The 22105-nt window shown below is 39.2% G+C and overlaps 1 protein-coding gene across 4 annotated transcripts in view; it reads left to right on the top strand.

The window, feature by feature from the left end:
- The window catches only part of RASGRF2 (Ras protein specific guanine nucleotide releasing factor 2), a 275484-nt gene that overhangs the window by 67983 nt on the left and 185396 nt on the right, over positions 1–22105 (top strand). For all 4 annotated transcript variants that reach the window (XM_030926934.1, XM_030926935.1, XM_030926936.1 and 1 more), the window contains exon 2: positions 14038–14144. In XM_030926934.1, the coding sequence (XP_030782794.1) occupies positions 14038–14144 (107 nt within the window). The remainder of the gene's footprint in view (positions 1–14037; positions 14145–22105) is intronic.

The following is a 22105-nucleotide window of genomic DNA, read 5'->3' as shown; positions in this document are numbered from 1 at the left end:
GCAGCTTACCTGTAGTGGCTGAGAAATCAGAGAAAATTATAAAGAGATATATCTGTGTGGAGAGGCTCGATGACTATATCAGCAATATCTCTGCAACATCACCATGGAGTAGGGGTGGGGAGTTGGAATTTGATCTGCCAATCAAAGAGCTGGTTCTGGTCTGGGATTCTTGAGGGGCCAGCTATGCAGAATTTAAAATTAAATGCAAATTAAAATTTATGATTTGCATTTCACTGAGAAAAATTTATTTCCTAATGGTTTGTATTTCTGATGTCTTTCTGGTAATATGGTGTTTTAGAATCTCAGTTTTCAGGCTCATCTAGAATGAGAAGATTTCCCTCCAATTCTATATATCTATCTGGCCCCTCAAGGTGAGATATAATTTTAAAAGTACATTTGGGACTCATAAAGATATGGAAATAGCATCTCTGAAAAGGACAAGAAATTATAAAACAAAAACAGATAGCTATGACTCAAGGACAGGTAGATATGAAAATAATTCTACCAGAAGCCATGAAAATAAAAAAATTGCTATTAAAATAAAAATAACTTGGGAGATTCCAAGATGGCCGAATAGGAACAGCTCCAGTCTACAGCTCCCAGCATTAGCAACGCAGAAGGTGGGTGATTTCTGCATTTCCAACTGAGGTACTGGGTTCATCTCACTGGGGCTTGTCGAACAGTGGGTGCAGCCCACAGAGCGTGAACAGAAGCAGGGCAGGGCATTGCCTCACCCAGGAAGTACAAGGGGTCGGGGAATTCCCTTTCCTAGCCAAGGGAAGCCATGACAGATGGTATCTGGAAAATCGGGACACTCCCACCCTAATACTGTGCTTTTCCAATGGTCTTAGCAAACGGCACACCAGGAGATTATATTCCATGCCTGGCTTGTAGGGTCCCACTCCCATGGAGCCTCGCTCACTGCTAGCACAGCAGTCTGAGATGGGACTGCAAGGCGGCAGCAAGGCTGGGGGAGGGGTGTCTGCCATTGCTGAGACTTGAGAAGGTAAACAAAGCGGCCAGGAAGCTCAAACTGAGTGGAGCCCACCGCAGCCCAAGGAGACCTGCCTGCCTCTGTAGGCTCCACCTCTGTGGGCAGGGCATAGCTGAACAAAAGGCAGCAGAAACTTCTGCAGACTTAAACATCCCTGTCTGACAGCTTTGAAGAGAGTAATGGTTCTCCCAGCGTGGCGTTTGAGATCTGAGAATGGACAGACTGCCTCCTCAAGTGGGTCCCTGACACCCAAGTAGCCTAACTGGGAGACACCTCCCAGTAGGGGCCAACTGACACCTCATACGGCCAGGTGTCCCTCTGAGACGAAATTTCCAGAGGAAGGATCAGGCAGCAACGTTTGCCGTTCTGCAGTATTTGCTGTTCTGCAGCCTCCACTGGTGATACCCAGGCAAACAGGGTCTGGAGTGGACCTCTAGCAAACTCCAACAGACCTGCAGCTGAGGGTCCTGACTGTTAGAAGGAAAACTAACAGACAGAAAGGACATCCACACCAAAACCCCATCTGTACATCACCATCATCAAAGACCAAAGGTAGATAAAACCACAAAGATGGGGAGAAACCAGAGCAGAAAAGCTGAAAATTCTAAAAATTAGAGTGCCTCTTCTCCTCCAAAGGAATGTGGCTCCTCGCCAGCAATGGAACAAAGCTGGATGGAGAATGACTTTGACAAGTTGAGAGAAGGCTTCAGATGATCGGTAATAAAAAACTTCTCCAAGCTAAAGGGGGATAAACCCAATGCAAAGAAGCTAAAAACCTTGAAAAAAGATTAGACAAATGACTAACTAGAATAAGCAGTGTAGAGAAGACCTTAAATTACCTGATGGAGCTGAAAACCATGGTATGAGAACTACGTGATGCATGCACAAGCTTCAGTAGCCGATTCGATCAAGAGGAAGAAAAGGTGTCAGTGATTGAACATCAAATGAATGAAATGAAGCAAGGAGAGAAGTTTACAGAAAAAAGAGTAAAAAGAAATGAACAAAGCCTCCAAGAAATATGGGACTATGTGAAAAGACCAAATCTATGTCTGATTGGTGTACCTGAAAGTGACAGGGAGAATGGAACCAAGTTGGAAAACACTCTTCAGGATATTATCCAGAAGAAATTCCCCAACCTAGCAAGGCACACCAACATCCAAATTCAGGAAATACAGAGAATGCCACAAAGATACTCCTCGAGAAGAGCAACTCCAAGACACATAACTGTCAGATTCACCAAAGTTGAAATGAAGGAAAAAATGTTAAGGGAAGCCAGAGAAAAAGGCTGGGTTACCCACAAAGGAAAGCCCATCAGACTAACAGCGGATCTCTCAGCAGAAACTCTACAAGTCAGAAGAGAGTGGGGGCCAATATTCAACATTCTTAAGAAAGGAATTTTCAACCCAGAATTTAATATACAGCCAAACTAAGCTTCACACGTGAAAGAGAAATAAAATCCTTTATAGTCAAGCAAATGCTGAGAGGTTTTGTCACCACCAGGCCTGCCTCACAAGAGCTCCTGAAGGAAGCACGAAACATGGAAAGGAACAACCAGTACCAGCCACTTCAAAAACATGCCAAATTGTAAAGACCATCAATGCTAGGAAGAAACCACATCAACTAATGAGCAAAATAATCAGCTAACATCATAATGACAGGATCACATTCACACATAACAATATTAACCTTAAACGTAAATGGGCTAAATGCCCCAATTAAAAGACATAGACTGGCAAATTGGATAAAGAATCAAGAGCCATCAGTGTGCTGTATTCAGGAGACCCATCTCACGTGCAGAGACACATAGGCTCAAAATAAAGGGATGGAGGAAGATCTACCAAGCAAATGGAAAACAACAACAACAACAAAAGCAGGGGTTGTAATCCTAGTCTGTTTGAAACAGACTTTAAACCAACAAAGATCAAAAGAGACAAAGAAGGCCATTACATAATGGTAAAGGGATCAATTCAACAAGAAGAGCTAACTATCCTAAATATATATGCGCCCAATACAGAAGCACCCAGATTCGTAAAGCAAGTCCTTAGAGACCTACAAAGAGACTTAGACTCCCACACAATAATAATGAGAGACTTTAACATCCCACTGTCAACATTAGACAGATCAACAAGACAGAAAGTTAGCGGATATCCAGGAATTGAACTCATCTCTGCACCAAGTGGACCTAATAGACATCTACAGAACTCTCCACCCCAAATCAACAGAGTATACATTCTTCTCAGCACCACATCATACTTAGTCCAAAATTGACCACATAGTTGGAAGTAAAGCACTCCTTAGCAAATGTGAAAGAACAGAAATTTTAACAAACTGTCTCTCAGACCACAGTGCAATCAAACTAGAACTCATGATTAAGAAAACTCACTCAAAACCGCTCAACTACATGGAAATTGAACAACCTGCTCCTGAATGACTACTGGGTACATAGCGAAATGAATGCAGAAATGAAGATGTTCTTTGAAACCAATGAGAACAAAGATACAACATACCAGAATCTCTGGGACACATTTAAAGCAGTGTGGAGAGGGAAATTTATAGCACTAAATGCCCACAAGAGAAAGCCAGAAAGATCTAAAATTGACACCCTAACATCACAATTAAAAGAACTAGAAAAGCAAGAGCAAACACATTCAAAAGCTAGCAGAAGGCAAGAAATAACTAAGATCAGAGCAGAACTGAAGGAGATAGAAACACAAAAAATCATTGAAAAAAATCAATGAATCTAGGAGCTGGTTTTTTAAAAAGATCAACAAAATTGATAGACCGCCAGCAAGACTCATAAAGAAGAAAAGAGAGAAGAATCAAATAGATGCAATAAAAAATGATAAAGGGGATATCACCACTGACCCTACAGAAATACAAACTACCATCAGAGAATACTATAAACACCTCTATGCAAATAAACTAGAAAATCTAGAAGAAACGAATAAATTCCTGGACACCTACACCCTCCCAAGACTAAACCAGGCAGAAGTTGAATCCCTGAATAGACCAATAACAGGCTCTGAAATTGAGGCAATAATTAATAGCCTACTAACCAAAAAAAGTCCAGGACCAGATGGATTCACAGCTGAATTCTACCAGAGGTACAAAGAGGAGCTGGTACGATTCCTTCTGAAACTATTCCAATCAATAGAAAAAGGGGAATCCTCCATAACTCATTTTATGAGGCCAGCATCATCCTGATACCAAAGACTGGCAGAGACACACACACAAAAAAACACAATTTTAGACCAATATCCCTGATGAACATCGATACAAAAATCCTCAATAAAATACTGGAAAACCAAATCCAGCAGCACATCAAAAAGCTTATCCATCACGATCAAGTCAGCTTCCTCCCTGGGATGCAAGGCTGGTTCAACATATGCAAATCAATAAACGTAATCCATCATATAAACAGAACCAAAGACAAAAACTGTATGATTATCTCAGTAGATGTAGAAAAGACTTTTGCCAAAATTCAATAGCCCTTCATGCTAAAAAGTCTCAATAAGCTAGGTATTGATGGCACATATCTCAAAATAATAAGAGCTATTTATGACAAACCCACAGCCAATATCATACTGAATGGGCAAAAACTGGAAGCATTCACTTTGAAAATGGGCACAAGACAGGGATGCCTTCTCTCACCACTCCTATTCAACATAGTGTTGGAAGTTCTGGCCAGGGCAGTCAAGCAGGAGAAAGAAATAAAAGGTATTCAGTTAGGAAAAGAGGAAGCCAAATTGTCCCTGTTTGCAGATGACATGATTGTATATTTAGAAAACCCCATTGTCTCAGCCCAAAATCTCAAGCTGATAAACAACTTCAGCAAAGTCTCAGGATACAAAATCAATGCGCAAAAATCACAAGCATTCCTATACACCAATAACAGCCAAACAGAGAGCCAAATCATGAATGAACTCCCATTCACAATTGCTTCAAAGAGAATAAAATACCTAGGAATCCAACTTACAAGGGATATGAATGACCTCTTCAAGGAGAACTACAAACCACTGCTCAACGAAACAAAAGAGGTCACAAACAAATGGAAGAACATTCCATGCTCATGGATGGTGAGAATCAATATCGTGAAAATGACCATACCGCCCAAAGTAATTTGTAGATTCAATGCCATCCCCATCAAACTACCAATGACTTTCTTCACAGAATTGGTAAAAACTACTTTAAAGGTCATATGGAACGGAAAAAGAGTCTGCATTGCCAAGACAATCCTAAACCAAAAGAACAAAGCTGGAGACATCATGCTATCTGACTTCAAACTACACTACAAGGCTACAGTAACCAAAACACCATGGTACTGGTACCAAAACAGAGATATAGACCAACGAAACAGAACAGAGCCCTCAGAAATAATACCACACATCTACAACCATCTGATCTTTGACAAACCTGACAAAAACAAGCAATGGGGAAAGGATTCCCTGTTTAATAAATGATGCTGGGAAAACTGGCTAGCCATATGTAGAAGACTGAAACCGGATCCCTTCCTTACACCTTATACAAAAATTGATTCAAGATGGATTAAAGACTTAAATGTTAGACCTAAAACCATAAAAACCCTAGAAGAAAACCTAAGCAATACCATTCAGGCCATAGGCATGGGCAAGGACTTCATGACTAAAACACCAAAAACAACAGCAACAAAAGCCAAAATAGACAAATGGGATCTAATTAAACTAAAGAGCTTCTGCACAGCAAAAGAAACTACCATCAAAGTGAACAGGTAACCTACAGAATGGGAGAAAATATTTACAATCTACCCTTCTGACAAAGGGCTAATATCCAGAATCTGCAAAGAACTTAAACAAATTCACAAGAAAAAAACAAACAACCCCATCAAAAAGTGGGCAAAGGATATGAACAGACACTTCTCAAAAGAAGACATTTATGCAGCCAACAGACACATGAAAAAATGCTCATCATCACTGACCATCAGAGAAATGCAAATCAAAACCACAACGAGATACCATCTCACACCAGTTAGAATGGCAATCATTAAAAAGTCAGGAAACAACAGGTGCTGGAGAGGATGTGGAGAAACAGAAATACTTTTACACTGTTGGTGGGACTGTAAACTAGTTCAAGCATTGTGGAAGACAGTGTGGCAATTCCTAAAGGATCTAGAACTAGAAATACCATTTGACCCAGCCATCCCATTACTGGGTATATACCCAAAGGATTATAAATCATGCTGCTATAAAGACACGGGCACACATATGTTTATTGCAGCACTATTCACAATAGCAAAGACTTGGAACCAACCCAAATGTCCATCAATGATACACTGGATTAAGAAAATGTGGCACATATATACCATGGAATACTATGCAGCCATAAAAAAGGATGAGTTCATGTCCTTGTAGGGACATGGATGAAGCTGGAAACCATCATTCTGAGCAAACTGTCACAAGGACAGAAAACCAAATGCAGCGTGTTCTCACTCAGTTGGTATTTGAACAATGAGAACACTTGGACACAGGGCAGGGAACATCACACACCGGGGCCTGTCATGAGGTGGGGGGAAGGGGGAGGGATAGCATTAGGAGATATACCTCATGTAAATGATGAGTTAATGGGTGCAGCACACCAACATGGCACATGTATACATATGTAACAAACCTGCATGTTGTGCACATGTACCCTAGAACTTAAAGTATAATTAAAAAAATAATAAATTTAAAAAGTAACTCAATAGACTGGCTAAGTTTATGCTAGATACAGCTGAATAGAGAATTGGTGAATTAGAAGAAAGTCTTAGATAATTCAGCACAGAAAACAGAGAGATAAAGAAATGGAAAATATGAATGTAAAGGTGTTGTTAAGGCATATAGACAGTGGGTTGAAAGAGTCAAACATACATCCTATGGGAGTTAAAGAAAGAAAGAATAGGAGGCATGGCAAATTAGTAACATTTGAAGAGATTGTGCCTGAGAACTCAAGCACTGAACTCAAGAAGCTAGAAGAACCACAGAATATCCAAAGAACAGATGATAAAAGGAATATGGAGAAGAAATTAATAAAACAGAAAAACAACAGCAATAATCAAGAAGTCCTACTGATTTCAGAAGACATTTTTAGAATTACCATTTTTTTAAAAAGGCACAAATAATATTAAACATGGAAAAAATGTACCAACAAATACTATAAAGAAAAATTGAAAACTTAGATGAAAAGGATAATTTAGAAGGAAATGTTTTTCATTTTGGCCTTTTTTCTTTTCCTGGTACTTACCTTCATATTTTAAAATAATACGCTTATAGATATATTTCTTGGGTTATGAATTTTAAGTATTTCCTGTTGAATTGTTATAGTCATTGCAGATTTAGCTCTATTTTCCTCCTGCCATCTTCTTACCTCCTGCCTCCCTCTGTCCTGTTCTGTATATATATCAATAATTTTGGTAAAATCAGCAATTTTGATTAACACTATGATAGAAATACTGTTATTAATTAATTGCTATTAACACTATCATTGGAAATATTGTTCACTGCAGAGCCAAATAATATACTATTTTTACTTTTACTTTTCTGGATAAGTTTATATTTTCTTCCTGGAATTAAAATAATTGCCACCCCCCACATCGAATTTGCTTAGTTTTCTATTTGCATGTCCTTATTTTTTGATAAATATTTTAATATATCTGTGCCACTCTTAACTATAATTTTTTCACCAAATACTTAGGGACATTGTATACCTATTCCAGATATTTTATCCATTTTTTTACATTCCTAGTGGCTTCCCTTCCAGATACTCCCATCTTGTCGAAATTGGGCTGATTGCTCTCTGAATCTTCTGTATAGCTGTCATTCAGATATTTTCCTATGTTACATTCCTGTGTTGGAACCATAGTTTCCTGAGCCCTCTGTATTCCTATTTCTTAGTTAATCCCTTTATTTGCAATAGAATATATACAATAACTTCCTTAGGAAGTGATTTGTATTAGTCCGTTCTCATGCTGCTAATAAAGACATACCTGAGACTGGGTAATTTACAAAGAAAGGAGGTTTAATGGACTCACAGTTCCATGTGGCTGAGGCGGCCTCACAATCATGGCAGAAGATGAAGGAAGAACAAGGGGATGTCTTACATAGCAGCCACAAAAGAGAGAGCTTGTGCAAGGCAAATCCTGTTTATAAAACTATCAAATCTCATGAGAATTATTCACTATCATGAGAACAGTATGGGGGAAACCACCCCCAGAATTCAGTTATCTCCCACCAGGGCCCTCTCACAACACATGAGAATTATAGAAGCTACAACAAGATGAGATTTGGTTGGGGACGCAGCCAAACCATATCAGGATTCTACAAGGAATATTTTTCAAGCTGCTAAAAAATATGTATTCTGTCCTACTACTTGATTGGTAGTTTAGTTGCATATAGAATTCTATGTTGAATATATTTTTTTCCTCACGACGTTAAAGGATTGCTCTACTTTATTCCAGCAACTCTCAATGCTATCCTAATTTCACATCCTTTTTATGTGGCTTCTTTATTTTTTGTCTCTCTCTGGAAGCTTGTAGGATCCTCTTTTTGTCAGTCCTCTTCTGAAATTTCATGATGATATCCCTTTGTATGGATCTTTAGTTATTTGTTTTAAATTTATTACACAATGTTAAGATACAAATATAAAGAACATTCAATATTTGTTTACTTTCACTCAACCTGGGATATAAAAAGATCAATACAAAATGATTTATGTGAAATGATTGAGAGAAAGAGAATATAAATGAGGCAAAAAATGTTAAAAGGTGCACCTAGGTGAAGTCTTTATTGTGCTCTCGGAAAATTTTTAAAGATTACAAAAAAAAAAAATCAAAATAAAAAGTTTTTTTAAGAAAAAAATTCAGTTGAAATCCCATGTACCCCTCCTTGGAACCTCTTGCTATCCTTTCTCCCCTAGAGAAACCTATTATCTTCAGTTTAATGCTTATATTTCCTTGTATTTCTTTGTATCTTTCTAACTATGTACATATCTAAAAATAAATAGCTTGATATGCATAGTTTTAGGCCTTATGGAAATGACGTCATACTGTATATAGTGAGAAACGTTTTTTGCTCAACATGGAATTGGTTCATTTGTGCTGTTCTTTGTAGCTCTAATTGTTCATTTTAATTGCTTTAGGGTATATTATTGTACAGATACTCCTTGTAGTATTTGTCCTTTCTCCTGTTGGTGGACATTTAGATTGATTCCAGTTGTTTTGTAATTCTAAAATGTGAATATGTTTACTTGTACCCGTATGTGATTGTTTATGGTACATGTGGAGGAGTGATATTGCTAAGGTGAGAGGATATGTGCATCTTCAGCTTTACCAGGTTTTGTCAAATTGCTTTCCAAAGGACTTGTGCCAATTTGTGTAACCATAGTATATAATTCTTTCCAGTGCTGTCTCCTTGCCAACATTTAGTATTGTCAGGTGTTTTAATTTCTGTCCATCTAATGGGAATGAACTGTTTTGTTTTTTTTTTTTAATTTTCATTTCCCTGATTATGAGTAAAATTAAATGTCTTTTAAAATTTGTTAATCATTTGTATCTCATCATCTGGATGTGGTGTGTTCATATCCTTTGCCTGTATTTATATTGAGTTTAAAAAATATTGATTTGTAAATATTTGTATATTCTTTTATTATTATTTTTTTTTTTTGTAGAGACGAGGTTTCACTATGTTGTCTAGGCTGAAGTGCAGTGGTGGAACCATGGCAAACTGCAGTCTCAAACTCTTGGCCTCAAGCAGTCTTCCTGCCTCAGCCTCCCAGGCAGCTGAGACCACAGGTGCATGCCGCCATATCTGGCTAATTTTTAAATTTTCTGTAGAGATGGGGCTTTGCTATGTTGCTCAGGCTGGTCTCAAGCTCCTGGGCTCAAGCAGTCCTCCTGCCTTAGCATCTCAAATTGCCGGGATGACAAGAGTGAGCCCCTGTGCCTGGCCTATATTCTTGACACTAATTTTTATCAGTAAAATATGTTGCAAGTATGTTTTTCAAATCTGTGGCTTGTCTTTCACTTCTATGGGTATCATTTGTTGTATAAAAGTTTTAAATTTCAATACAATCAACGTTTTCAATCTTTTTTTTTATGATTTGGGCTTTGTGTCTTGTTTAACAAATACTTTTCTATCCCAAGATCATAAAGATATTCTCTTATATTACTTTCTAACAGTTTTAAGGTTTTGCTTTTACCAGAATTTGGCTCTTCCTTAGAATCAGATAATAAAATTTTCTCCTTAGCCTATTCATATGGTAAGTTATATTAACAGATTTCCTAGTATTTTGCTGTATTTTGATTTTTCCAACTTTCTGATAAGCTTAAAATTATTTCAAAAATATGTTTACAAATTGAGTTACTGTAAAAGTGATTTAAAAGGGATATACCTAAAATATAAAAAGAGAACATTAAAAATAAAGTGATAGAAGAGACATAATATGTAAACACTAACCAAAAGACAAAGTTAGACTATGATGCCAAAAGTGTATAATTTGGGCTAAAGAGGGCCACTATATCAATAAAATATTTAATTCATTAGAAAATGTAGCATGTCTAAACTTGTCCACACCCAATAATATATATTATACATTAAAACACATAAAGCAAAAACTGACAGAACAAATGGAAAAAAATGTAATGTGCTCCATTTCATTGGATTTTAAACTGGCTCTCATTAATATAAACATCAATCAAAAAAGAAAAAACAGAATATAGAGGATATGCATCTTTCAACTTATGAACTACATAGAACTTTGTACATACAAGTAATATAACTGTAGAGATTGTAAATATTAGTAAATCCATTAATATAACTTACCATATGTATAGGCTAAGGAGAAAAACCACATGATTTTATTTATTAATGATATTATCCTTTTTATACAAATTGCTTATATTTTTTCAGTTTGTCACACGTCTTTATGCATTGCTTACAGTAGTTTTGTTATGCAGAAGTGTTTTATTTTTGTGTAATCAAATCATTAGTCTTAATGTTTCTGGATTTCAAGTCCTAGTTAGGACAGTTCGTCCTATTCAGAGGTATAGTGGCATTCACTCGTTTAAAAAAATACTCATATGGCTTAATATTTTTACTTTAACGTTTTTGTTTGTTTGTTTTGAGGCAGAGTCTCACTCTGTTGCCCAGGCTAGACCAGTGGCCCAATTACTGCTCACTGCACCCTGCAGCCTTGAATTCCTGAGCTCAAGCAATCCTTCCACCTCAGTCTTCCGAGTAGCTGGGACTACAGCTGTGTGCCACCATGCCTAGCCAATTTTTTCATTTTTATTTTTGTAGAAACAGGTCTCAAAAAAAAAAAAAAAAGAAAAGAAAAGAAAAGAAAGAAAGAAAAAGAAACAGGGTGTCACTATATTGCCCAGGATGATCTCAAACTCCTGGGCTCAAGCTTGTCTCAGCCTCCAAAAGTGGTGTGATTACAGGTATGAGCCACCATGCTCAACTTATTTTATTTTTTTAAGTGACTTGATACTATTCCTCAACTAGGGAAATGGAATTGTTGGGAAATAAGCAGAAGAGGAATAAGATACTTTATAATTTCTTACTACTACTGATAGTAATATTATAAATAGTATTTGATATTGTAATAATTATCAATACAATAGAGCATTAAAATTTCTGATTCATTTGGAAATTTTCCTGGTGTTTAGTGAATTTGGGGGAGAGTTTTTCTAGTCTCTGTTACATGGAGGTGGTAACCCTTCATAGTTCCTGATGTTATGCATGGATCTTAGCTCCAACTTGGTGCCCTGCACAGAGCCAAGACCATGGGGACCACCCCTTGGATGTTAGAACCTTGGTTCCTGTGCTTTTGGCTATGGCTTTGCCTTTCACCTTTGTTTCTATAACTGAGGATTCCTTTTTTTCTCCCCTACTTTAGCTTGGCTATGTATATTTCACCCAGTTTGGGATTTTCCCTCAGCTTGGTTTACTGCTTTGCCCTATATTGGTTCACAGTGGTCAGGAACTTGGAGAGGACATAGCCTAAGGGGCTTGGAAATAAAATGGGGTAGAGATGAGCATTAACTCTGGAGCACTACTAGTTTTTCTGGATCTAGTGGCTTGTTTTAAAGCATTTTGAAACTTTATAGGCTAGAGCAAATCTTCAGATAGCCCATGTGTGCAATTACAACTTAAAAATATCTGAGATTGGTGGGACGCGATGGCTCACGCCTGTAATCCCAGCACTTTGGGAGGCCAAGGTGGGCAGATAATGAGGTCAGGAGTTCGAGACCAGCCTGACCAACATGGTGAAACCTCATCTCTACTAAAAATACAAAAATTAGCCGGGCGTGGTGGCACATGCCTGTAATCCCAGCTACTCAGGAGGCTGAGGCAGGAGAATCACTTGAACCTGGGAGACGGAGGTTGCAATGAGCCAGGATCATGCCATTGCACTCCAGCCTGGGTGATAGAGCGAGACTCCATCTCAAAAAAAAAAAAAAAAAAAAGTCTGAGATTTTACTGACTGATCGTGATCTACTGGGTGTATTGTTATTCGTGAATATTGTCAAGGGGCAATGCATCTTCAACTCAAGACATCTGTCACTTTGTCTAATTCAAAGCACACTCTAAACTCAGCATACATATATATTTCTGCATATTTTACATGAGAATTCTCCACATCTTAACACAGATTATTCCAAGATGATTGTAAAATATTTCTGCTTTAGAACTGTCATCTGAGGACTCTGCTTACTGTTGTAAAGCTCCCCATGTCTGTCTTTGCTGGAATACGGAGTGGTTGAGTAAACTAGCATGAGTTTGGGAGTCTTTGAATCTTGGTTATATGATTATCTCTGTTGTAGAATCCTGAGAAGCCATTTATAAATTTTTATCTGTGTATTTATAGTATAAAATTGTCCCTCGTTTGGTGCACAGTTCTATGAATGTAAACACATGCTTGGATTTGTGTAACCTCCATAATCAGGACACAGAACCATTTTATCACCCCTAAGCTCCCTCATGCGATTCCTTTATAGTCACACACTCCCACCCCTGACCTCTGGAGACCCCAATCTGTTCTCTGTCCCTATTTTAAGAATATCACACAACAGGAATTGTATATAGTATGTAACCTTTTGAGACAGACTTTTCTATTCAACCTGATGTTTTTGCTCCACGTTGTTGCTTTTATCAAGAATTCTTTTCTTTTTATTGCTGAGTAGTATTCCATTGTTTGGATGTACTGCATTTATTTATTCACTCACTTATTAAAGGATATTTAGGTTGTTTCCAGTTTTTGGTGATTATGAATCAGGCTCATATGAGAGAAATTATTTTACCCCTGATAAATGTCAGTCTTTTCCCTACTTAAGCCCAGTTCCTTTCATCCAACAATAACTTATGTTACACCTCTACCAAAAAGGAATTCTGATCACATCTTGACCCCTAGGATGGCAATTGGCATTTCCTTTCCCATATCAAGTATTCTGGACATACTGTGTTGGAATACTGTGTTGAACAGAATTGCAAGGCTACCTCTGGGAAAACAGGGACATAAGCAATTGATGACATCTGCTAAGGTTGCAGAAGAGGCAAATGGCAGCAATTGGACTGCGTAATTATAGGCATATTGCTTCCCAGAATGGAGAATAGATATAGAATATAACAGATAATAAAATTAGCTAGTGCCATGATATAAACTTATGTGTCCCTGCAGCTTTATCACACCACAAAAAAGGAAAACCTTTTGGAAAATATCATATTACCTTTCATTTATCTGCATAGCCCAATGTGTGCAATATTCTTTTTTGTACTTGTATAGAAAGGTACATAATAGGAGTGGTAAGGGTTGACCCTTACTGAGGGCTGTTAAGCTGCAGTCTATGGTATCTTCTAGGTGCAAAGTCATTGCCGACTGGACCAAGAGTGAAATGTTGCATTTTGAAATAAAATTTGCATAAGCGCTGATGTGTTTTGTAAATGTATACCCTTTGTAGGCAAATACTGTGTTATTATGCTGTTGTGCTTGAAAAATAGAACTAAACTTTTTGTGTTTGTTTTCCTTTCCAGTATTACTTTACTGTTCTTTTTGGCCATGAAGGTCAGAAGCCACTGGAGCTGCGCTGTGAGGAGGAGCAGGATGGTAAAGAGTGGATGGAGGCCATTCACCAAGCCAGGTATAGGCTCAGTCCTCCAGGGTGGTACTTAATTGTCTGGGTCGTGCATTGGGGTTATCACTGTTGGTGGTAGTTTTGGAAGAACTTGCAGTTCTAAGATGAGTTTTCTCCTGGTACCTGCTCCTTAGTCATGTGTGAGATAATTATTTGAGCTTTCTGTGGCTACATTCCAGCTAAAGATTAATGGTAATAGATAAAATGATAATAATAAGTAGTAGTAGTAGTCACTTTTATAGATTTCTTCCTATGTGCCAGGCACTGTTATGTGTGCTTTCCAATTACAGAATGTATTGAATGTATTGACTCACTTATCCTGTCAACAATTGGCAAGAGGGGCATTATAATTCCCCCGTCTGCAGATAAGGAAACTGAGGCCTAGAAGGTTAGTTTTCCCACCTGAGGTCACACAGCTAGTAAGCCACAGAGCTGGGAGATGGCCCTAGCCCAGCCTACATTTGTAAACCCTGCTTTGTGCATCTCGGTTATCAAAAGAAGGTGATGACATCCTCTATCTAGAGAAATAGAACAGTGTGATTTCACTTCCCCCTAAGAAACATCAGGAAGGTGGAAAAGTGTGTACAAGGTCTTAAATGGGAACTAGAAATCTGAAAGAGAGACAGGGCAAGTCCCTCTCTTTTGTTTTCTGATTCAATCCCTAAACCTGGTTCAGTTTTGTTTCCCATGGCTCTCAAGCTCTTGCTTTTTGCCTGTCCACTCCCTAATCCAGGCTGCCGCTCCACAATTCCCTGCTCTCTTGTCTTGCTCATCTCTCGGGTATTTTGGGGCAACACTCTAGCTGTGGCATGCTTTCTTTTTCTTCACCTGATGAGCCTTCCCTTCTCCATCTGTCTGTTCCTCTCTCTACCACTCCTGCCCTGAGACATCTCCCTGCAAGTCAGCCCTCATTGGCGCCCTCTTCAAATGGCTGCAGTACTTGCATTGTGTACTGCACGTGGGCGACAGCAATTCTGGTTATCATTGCCTTTTTAATATAGTTAATGTGTTAGATTTCTGTTTCCCGAGTAGGATTGTATACACCTTGAGAAAGAGGAGAGGCATTGGGGCACATTCATGTCTGAATGAAGCGCATTGCTAATTATGTAGTAGGTGATCAGGAAGTTTCTTCAGTTTGATTATAAGAATGAGGCATTTAGGATGGGCATGGTGGTTTACGCCTGTAATCCCAGCACTTTGGGAGGCTGAGGTGGGCAGATCACCTGAGGCCAGGAGTTCGAGACCAGCCTGGCCAACGTGGTGAAACCCCGTCTCTACTAAAAATACAAAAATTAGCTGGGTGTGGTGGTACATGCCTGTATTCCCAGCTACTCAGGAGGCTGAGGCAGGAGAATTGCTCAAATCCAGAAGTCGGAGGTTACAGTGAGCCAAGATCACAGCACTGTACTCCAGCCTGGGGAAGAGAGCAAGACTCCATCTCAAAACAAACAAACAAACAAACAAAAAACAAGAAAAAGAATGAGGCATTTCTGAGTGAGTTCAGGCTGTTCTTTGAACCCTTGATGCCGTCTCTTCAGCTACTTATATTTACCACCTTCTCTGACAAGCAGTGTGCCAAGTGCTTTACGTACTTATCTATTTTTTATTCTTCACAACAAGCTAATAAGGCATTATTATCCCCATTTTACAGATGAGAAAACAAAAATTTGTAGCAGGCAGATTGGCCAAGTTCTAACACAAAGTTGTCAAGCTGCAGATCTGGGATTCAAATCCAAGTCAATTGGACTTCAGGACCCTTAGCTAGTGTTCAATATTGTACTTATCTGCATTGTCTTCTTTATCTCTACAGTCTTTTCTTGTTCTATTTTCTTTCTCTTCCTCATTCAAAGATGAAAATAGGTTAATGTGAGACTAGGGTTGAGAGTAGATGTTATTTGCAAAATATTTCAGTTCCTTTTCTTTCTCTGAGATGCATGGGGCTGGCAACTTAGTGCCGCGCTCCATAAGGGCCCCAGGGGAGCTTGCCACGAGTCATCATGACCCCAGCACATGGTTCAACCGTCCTTGCTCTTGGTGCTCTCCGTTTGAGGGTTTTGATCCAGACTTAGGACTAATGCAGGATGACTTGCTGTAGAAAGAAAGTCAAGCCTTCAAAGATGAAAGAAGCATCAAGCTGGCAAGGTAGAGCCCTTGGGTCATTTCCAGACACAATCTTTTCCTTTCTACAATCTCTATTCCTTTCTACCTAGGAGTTAAAATACATAATTTCAAACATGCCTGTTTTCCCGTCTTTTTCATTCCAGGAGAGCAAGCACCATCAGTAGCCCAAATGCCTTTGTAGTTGCCAAGCAAATATCTTGGTGAACCAAACACAAATAATGCAAATTGCTTTAAAGATGATTAGATTTCAAGTAAGAAATTTTTTTTCTGTCCCAGGAATGCATTTTGTCATCTACAGGAAACTGAGTCAGTAATTATTTGGTGGTGTTTGACATATTGTCAAAACCAGGGCATGCGTGATCTTGTCAGGAGACAGACTTTAGAAACCACTTAAGTGGTTTAGGTGATACAATGGTGAAAATTCTCTTCTTTTCAGATTTGAAGATTTGGTTAATAATTAACTTTTGGCCGGGCGCGGTGGCTCAAGCCTGTAATCCCAGCACTTTGGGAGGCCGAGACGGGCGGATCACGAAGTCAGGAGATCGAGACCATCCTGGCTAACACAGTGAAACCCCGTCTCTACTAAAAAATACAAAAAACTAGCCGGGCGAGGTGGCGGGCGCCTGTAGTCCCAGCTACTTGGGAGGCTGAGGCAGGAGAATGGCATAAACCCGGGAGGCGGAGCTTGCAGTGAGCTGAGATCCGGCCACTGCACTCCAGTCCGGGCGACAGAGCGAGACTCCGCCTCAAAAAAAAAAATAATAATAATAATTAACTTTTTTCTTGATGTTTTGACTTTTTGGTCTATTAGGTTTGCTTTTCCCTTGACTTGAGATCTGGGACTGAGTTCTTTGATAACTTCTTTTAATCTGACTGTTTTATACTGAGTTTTTATATTTTACTTTTTGCATTGAGGTATTTCTTAAGTTTTTGTTTTCTAAATCAGGGAAGAAAACGTTTTGATCTAAGATTGATTAAGTTGAGTTTTTGGTGTAAACTTAGATCTGTAAAATTCACCTTGATTTTGTTCATGTATGAACAAAGCCAGAAAGTTAATGAAGCTGATTCGGAGCGAGAATTGATCAGCCATTTTTGCTTGACATTGTAATAAAACACAATTAATTAATTATGGTTGGTTGACTAAACATTTCACCCTCAAAGGACAGTCTGATAACATTAATTCAGTACTGCTGCCTTTCCAATATAAAAGTTTTAACTACTCAATATTTATGGTTTTATTGATCCCTCTTTTAAAAAGTCAAAACTTTTGATTAGTTTAGCACAAGACGTTCTTTTCCGAGCTGCAAATCCTCCTGTAGATGCTGCTTAGATTCAAAGACTGCTCAGAACCCCTTCTCTATTTACTTTTGTTTTCCTGGGATGGCTTTTCAGTACCAGCCTGGGTGTGCTGTCTTTGTGTGCTATGTAAATCACATTGTTCTATTGGCTTTCATATCTCAGAGCAGAATCTACTTGCCCCCCACTTTGCCTTCAGAGAATCTTAGGGTCATTTTCTGGGATTCCAGTTGCATGTTTTCTCCTTGAGATCTGGCCCAGAAAAAAAAAATCATTTTGAAATTAACATTTTTCATTTTGAAGCTTTAACCAGTCCAAGAAGCTCATTTTAATGTTTTGCTTACCATTCGCCAATACTGCATTTCTAAGATAACGGGCACATTTAGGATATCATTTTACCACATGTTATGGCACTAGTTCAGGGGAAGCTGCTACCAAGACCCAGTCTTGTTTTTGTCTGGTCGAGCTGAGACCAGAGCATTTGCATAGCAGTTATGTCTATGCTTATTTCGTATGTGGTTTGCTACTTGAGTATGGAACTCTGGACATAAAAAATAACCTGACATTTCTTCTTTGTTTTCTTGTCCATATGTGTCCATCATGGTTAATTTAGTTGTAGACACTAGGACAATCAAAGACACTGACCTCGTTGATTGTGAGTCCTTAGGGCTTGTTAGCTGAAAAGATAACTTTTCAGTGTTTCATCTGCTAGAACATGGACCAAGCAAAGTATCAGCAGTTAGGAAATAGTCATGGCCTAGATGTGGATCCAGTTGAATATCTTCCAAGGGTCTTCCCATCTTGGACTAAGCCTAATACCCACAGGACCTAGACTATGACATTTGGGAAGAAATGAGGAAGGTTAGACTAGGGTGGCATCTAACACATCTCTCAGGCCCCTAACTTGGACGGTGTCACTCACTGGGAGAAGAAATGTTGAATGAGGACAGGTTTGTGGGGCAAAGATGATGAGCATTGGCCAGGAAGCATTGGGCAGTTTCTGCTGGAAATTGGAAGAGTATGATTATCGCTGGGAAAGGAAGGGAACTGTGAGATACTGAATTGATCCCTTGGTATGTTGAGTATCCAGGGGGCTGATAGAGAAGCAAGGTGTATCCTGAGGAGAGAGGAGAGTTTGGGTTTCTACCAAGGTGGAGGGATTGGGAAAACAGATATTAAGAACGTTGAGCCTAGCACAGAGCACTGTTGAATGCGTGTAGCTTTCCACACCCTGCAGATGGCTTGTGTGTTCTGTGTTTGAGACTGTTCCACTATCTTTTGCCTGCTTTCTGATTTCTTCAGCTGAACCTGCTCAAATTTCCACCTCGATTCTCTTCCCTCCCCTCAGGGTGTATCTTGTGAAGGTGGATCGCAGGCTTTCCTCTAAGGGCAGAGCATACAAAAAAGAATTACAAAAAGGAATATGTTTCCACTCCATAAAGCTCACGTCAGATGGTGTTTGGCAAGGGCCTGACCTGACCCTTTCTTTCACCATATCAGTCTCCAACTTGACGATCAGAGAGACTTTATCTTCCATTAAACCTTTCAATTAAGCCTTATTCTCTTTTCCAGTAAAGAAAGCTGTAATGCAGCCTCTTGGGTCTGTTTTTAATGTTTAGTCCTTTCAATTACATATGCCTGAGACAGCTGTTGTTCATTCTCTCTCTCCCTTAAAATACACACACATGCATACACACACAGACACACAATGTGGTAGCTGCACCAAACGCCCAACACCTAATGCTTGTGAGCTCATCCTTGGAAAAAGGCTTAATTTGCAGCAAAGTATACAGTATAAAAATCTGTACAGCACTAAAGGCCGCTGTATATATCATATCATCCCCCTAAAATCAGCCCTTTAGAGAATGCACACAGAGAGAAATCCCTCACAAATCAGAGAAGAGTGATGACATAGAAAAGCTGAAAATGTTTCATGTGTCACAACAACATCACAGGACTAGAAAAATTAGAGATGGGCAGTGATGTTATAGCCTAAAGCAATCCAACACCATAATTTGTATTCTTCTTGTAACAGTAAGACTGTCACCACTTTAAAGCTGAAAATGTGAATTTTGTCCATTAAAGGTATATATATATATACCTTTTTGCTAAGAAATTCTGTCAGGGCTTTGCCTTCATATTTGCCACAATGAAAGAGAATTCAACATTTCTTTTTCTTTTACAGCCTACAAAGTACAACATGGAAGAGAAGGGATACTGTGTAAACTGTGAAGTATTTCACTTGATTTGATGGTTACAATTTGTTTTCTATAGGGAAAAGCTGGGCTTGGATTTTCTTATTTTAATACTTTGCTAATACTTTTGTCAGCTGTCTTTCCTCCTTCTCTTTTTTTTTTTTTTTTGAGATGGAGTCTCAATCTGTTCCCCAGGCTGGAGTGCAGTGGCCTGATCTCAGCTCACTGCAAGCTCCACCTCCCGGGTTTATGCCATTCTCCTGCCTCAGCCTCCCAAGTAGCTGGGACTACAGGCGCCCGCCACCTCGCCCGGCTAGTTTTTTGTATTTTTTAGTAGAGATGGGGTTTCACTGTGTTAGCCAGGATGGTCTCGATCTCCTGACCTCGTGATCCGCCCGTCTCGACCTCCCAAAGTGCTGGGATTACAAGCTTCAGCCGCTGCGCCCGGCCCCTTCTCAATGTTTTTGTTTCAAGTGCTTGTCTTGCACCTTAAGCATCCAGCTGACGAGGCAGTCAGACCTTTTGCCTACACTCACCGGGCAGGCCCCGTCCTCACGTGCACGTCATCTCACCTGCAGGTGGGAGCAGTCCTCATGATTCTCTTTGCCTGCTCCAGGAGAACCATCTCCGGTTCAAGACAAATTTCTCCCTTGAGCTCTTTCTCTGATTTCTTGCTTCATTACTTATTCCATTTCTCTCTTATATTTCCAGTCTGTTTACTCCTCACTCCTTAGCTTTTTTTCCTGTGTTTTTTGGATCTCCTGAAAATCTCTCCTGTCTCAAAAGAGAAATGAAAGGCTTTTCTTGGCACTGATTACTCCTCTAGCTACTGTCTTCTCTTGCACGTGCAGCCCGGCTTCTTGAAGAAATGGTTCGGTTGCTCTCCTAGGCACGCAGCTCTTCCTCTTTCCAGCTCTTCATGGTGGGTTTTGTCCCTGCTCTACTGTAACTGTTGTCACCTGGATCAACAATGAATTTCCAAAGCTTTTCTTTCCTTATATAACTTCAACTTTCTGTTCATATTTAATACTTACTTTTGAATTACACCGGTAATACATAAAAGCAAGTTCCCTTAAAAAAAAAAAAAAGAAAGAAAACTCAGACAATACAAAAGTAAAAAGATATAGTTCCACCCCCTCCCCCTTTATTTCCCCAAGCCCATTTACTTCCTCAGAATATTTACTGGTAACAGTTTGTTGTGCATACTTCCAGATTTTTCTGTACATTTGCATATGGATAGATAGGTAGAATGATATAATTACAGACATTTTATTTGCTATTCACATTATTCGCCACCTTTTTATGTTAATTTGGAGGGCTTCTTTTAACATTAGTTTATAGGGATCTAAGTCTTATCTCAAAATTTTCATTCCTTTTGTTTACGATGTCTCCCCGATTCTCCCTCTACTCCTTTGACAATTTCTTTTTGTCCTATTTCACTACTCCTTGTGTTCTGTCACTTTCTTTACTGTGGCTGCTTGTGTAGGGCTTCGCTTTTGCTCTTCCTGGTTCCTCACTTGGATCCACCCCCCAGACTTAGGCCGTGTAGATAGAGCTGCTCTTTCTCAATACCTGCTCTGCTAAATACCATGCTATATGCATGATATCTCATGAAGTAGCTCAGTGAATCTGAGTATTGGAGAGACGAAATGATCTCCTGAGGGCCACCAATCTAGTAAATGACAGAGCTGGAATCAAGTCCTGGGCAGGCTGACTCCAAAGCCTATGCACTTAACCACAAAGATATATAGCCTCCATTATATGTAGAAATTCACCCACATGTATTTTTCAATATTGAACTATCTATATATCATCTGTCACTGGGTGCTCAGAGTTACTTGATACTAAGCAAGACAAACCGAAACTCATGTATTTCTCTAGGCAGCTTCAAATTCTTTTCCCGGATAGGAATACAAAGCATAGTCTCACATACACTCAGTCACTCAAACCAGCAGGATATCATCCCCTGACCCTGTCCTAACTGCTCACTCCAGTCACCGCTTGTGGATTCTACCTCAGAACATGACCGTTCTCTGTTCCTCCACATGTCTGCAGCATTGCCCTGGTGCAGGCCACCAACACCAATTGCCTGGACTATTGCTCTGCCACCTCGCCTGTATCTTCCAGGTCGGCTTCCTTCCCATCCATTCTCTACAATTACTAGAGTGCCCTTTCTAAGCAAACATCTGATCTGCTGAAGGAATTCCGGGGTTCCCGGTTGCTTTTAGTTATTATAAATTCAGTTTACTTCTTCTTGTAGAAAATTTTAAATGTATGCAGAGAAGGAGAGATAATGGTCCTCCATGTTGCTTTAAGAAGAGAAAATATTCATTATTTCACTGATACTTATTGCTT

Source organism: Rhinopithecus roxellana, chromosome 3 (assembly GCF_007565055.1).
Source record: "Rhinopithecus roxellana isolate Shanxi Qingling chromosome 3, ASM756505v1, whole genome shotgun sequence".
In the NCBI taxonomy this organism is placed as follows: domain Eukaryota; kingdom Metazoa; phylum Chordata; class Mammalia; order Primates; family Cercopithecidae; genus Rhinopithecus; species Rhinopithecus roxellana.
This window is presented reverse-complemented; position numbering and strand designations above follow the sequence as displayed.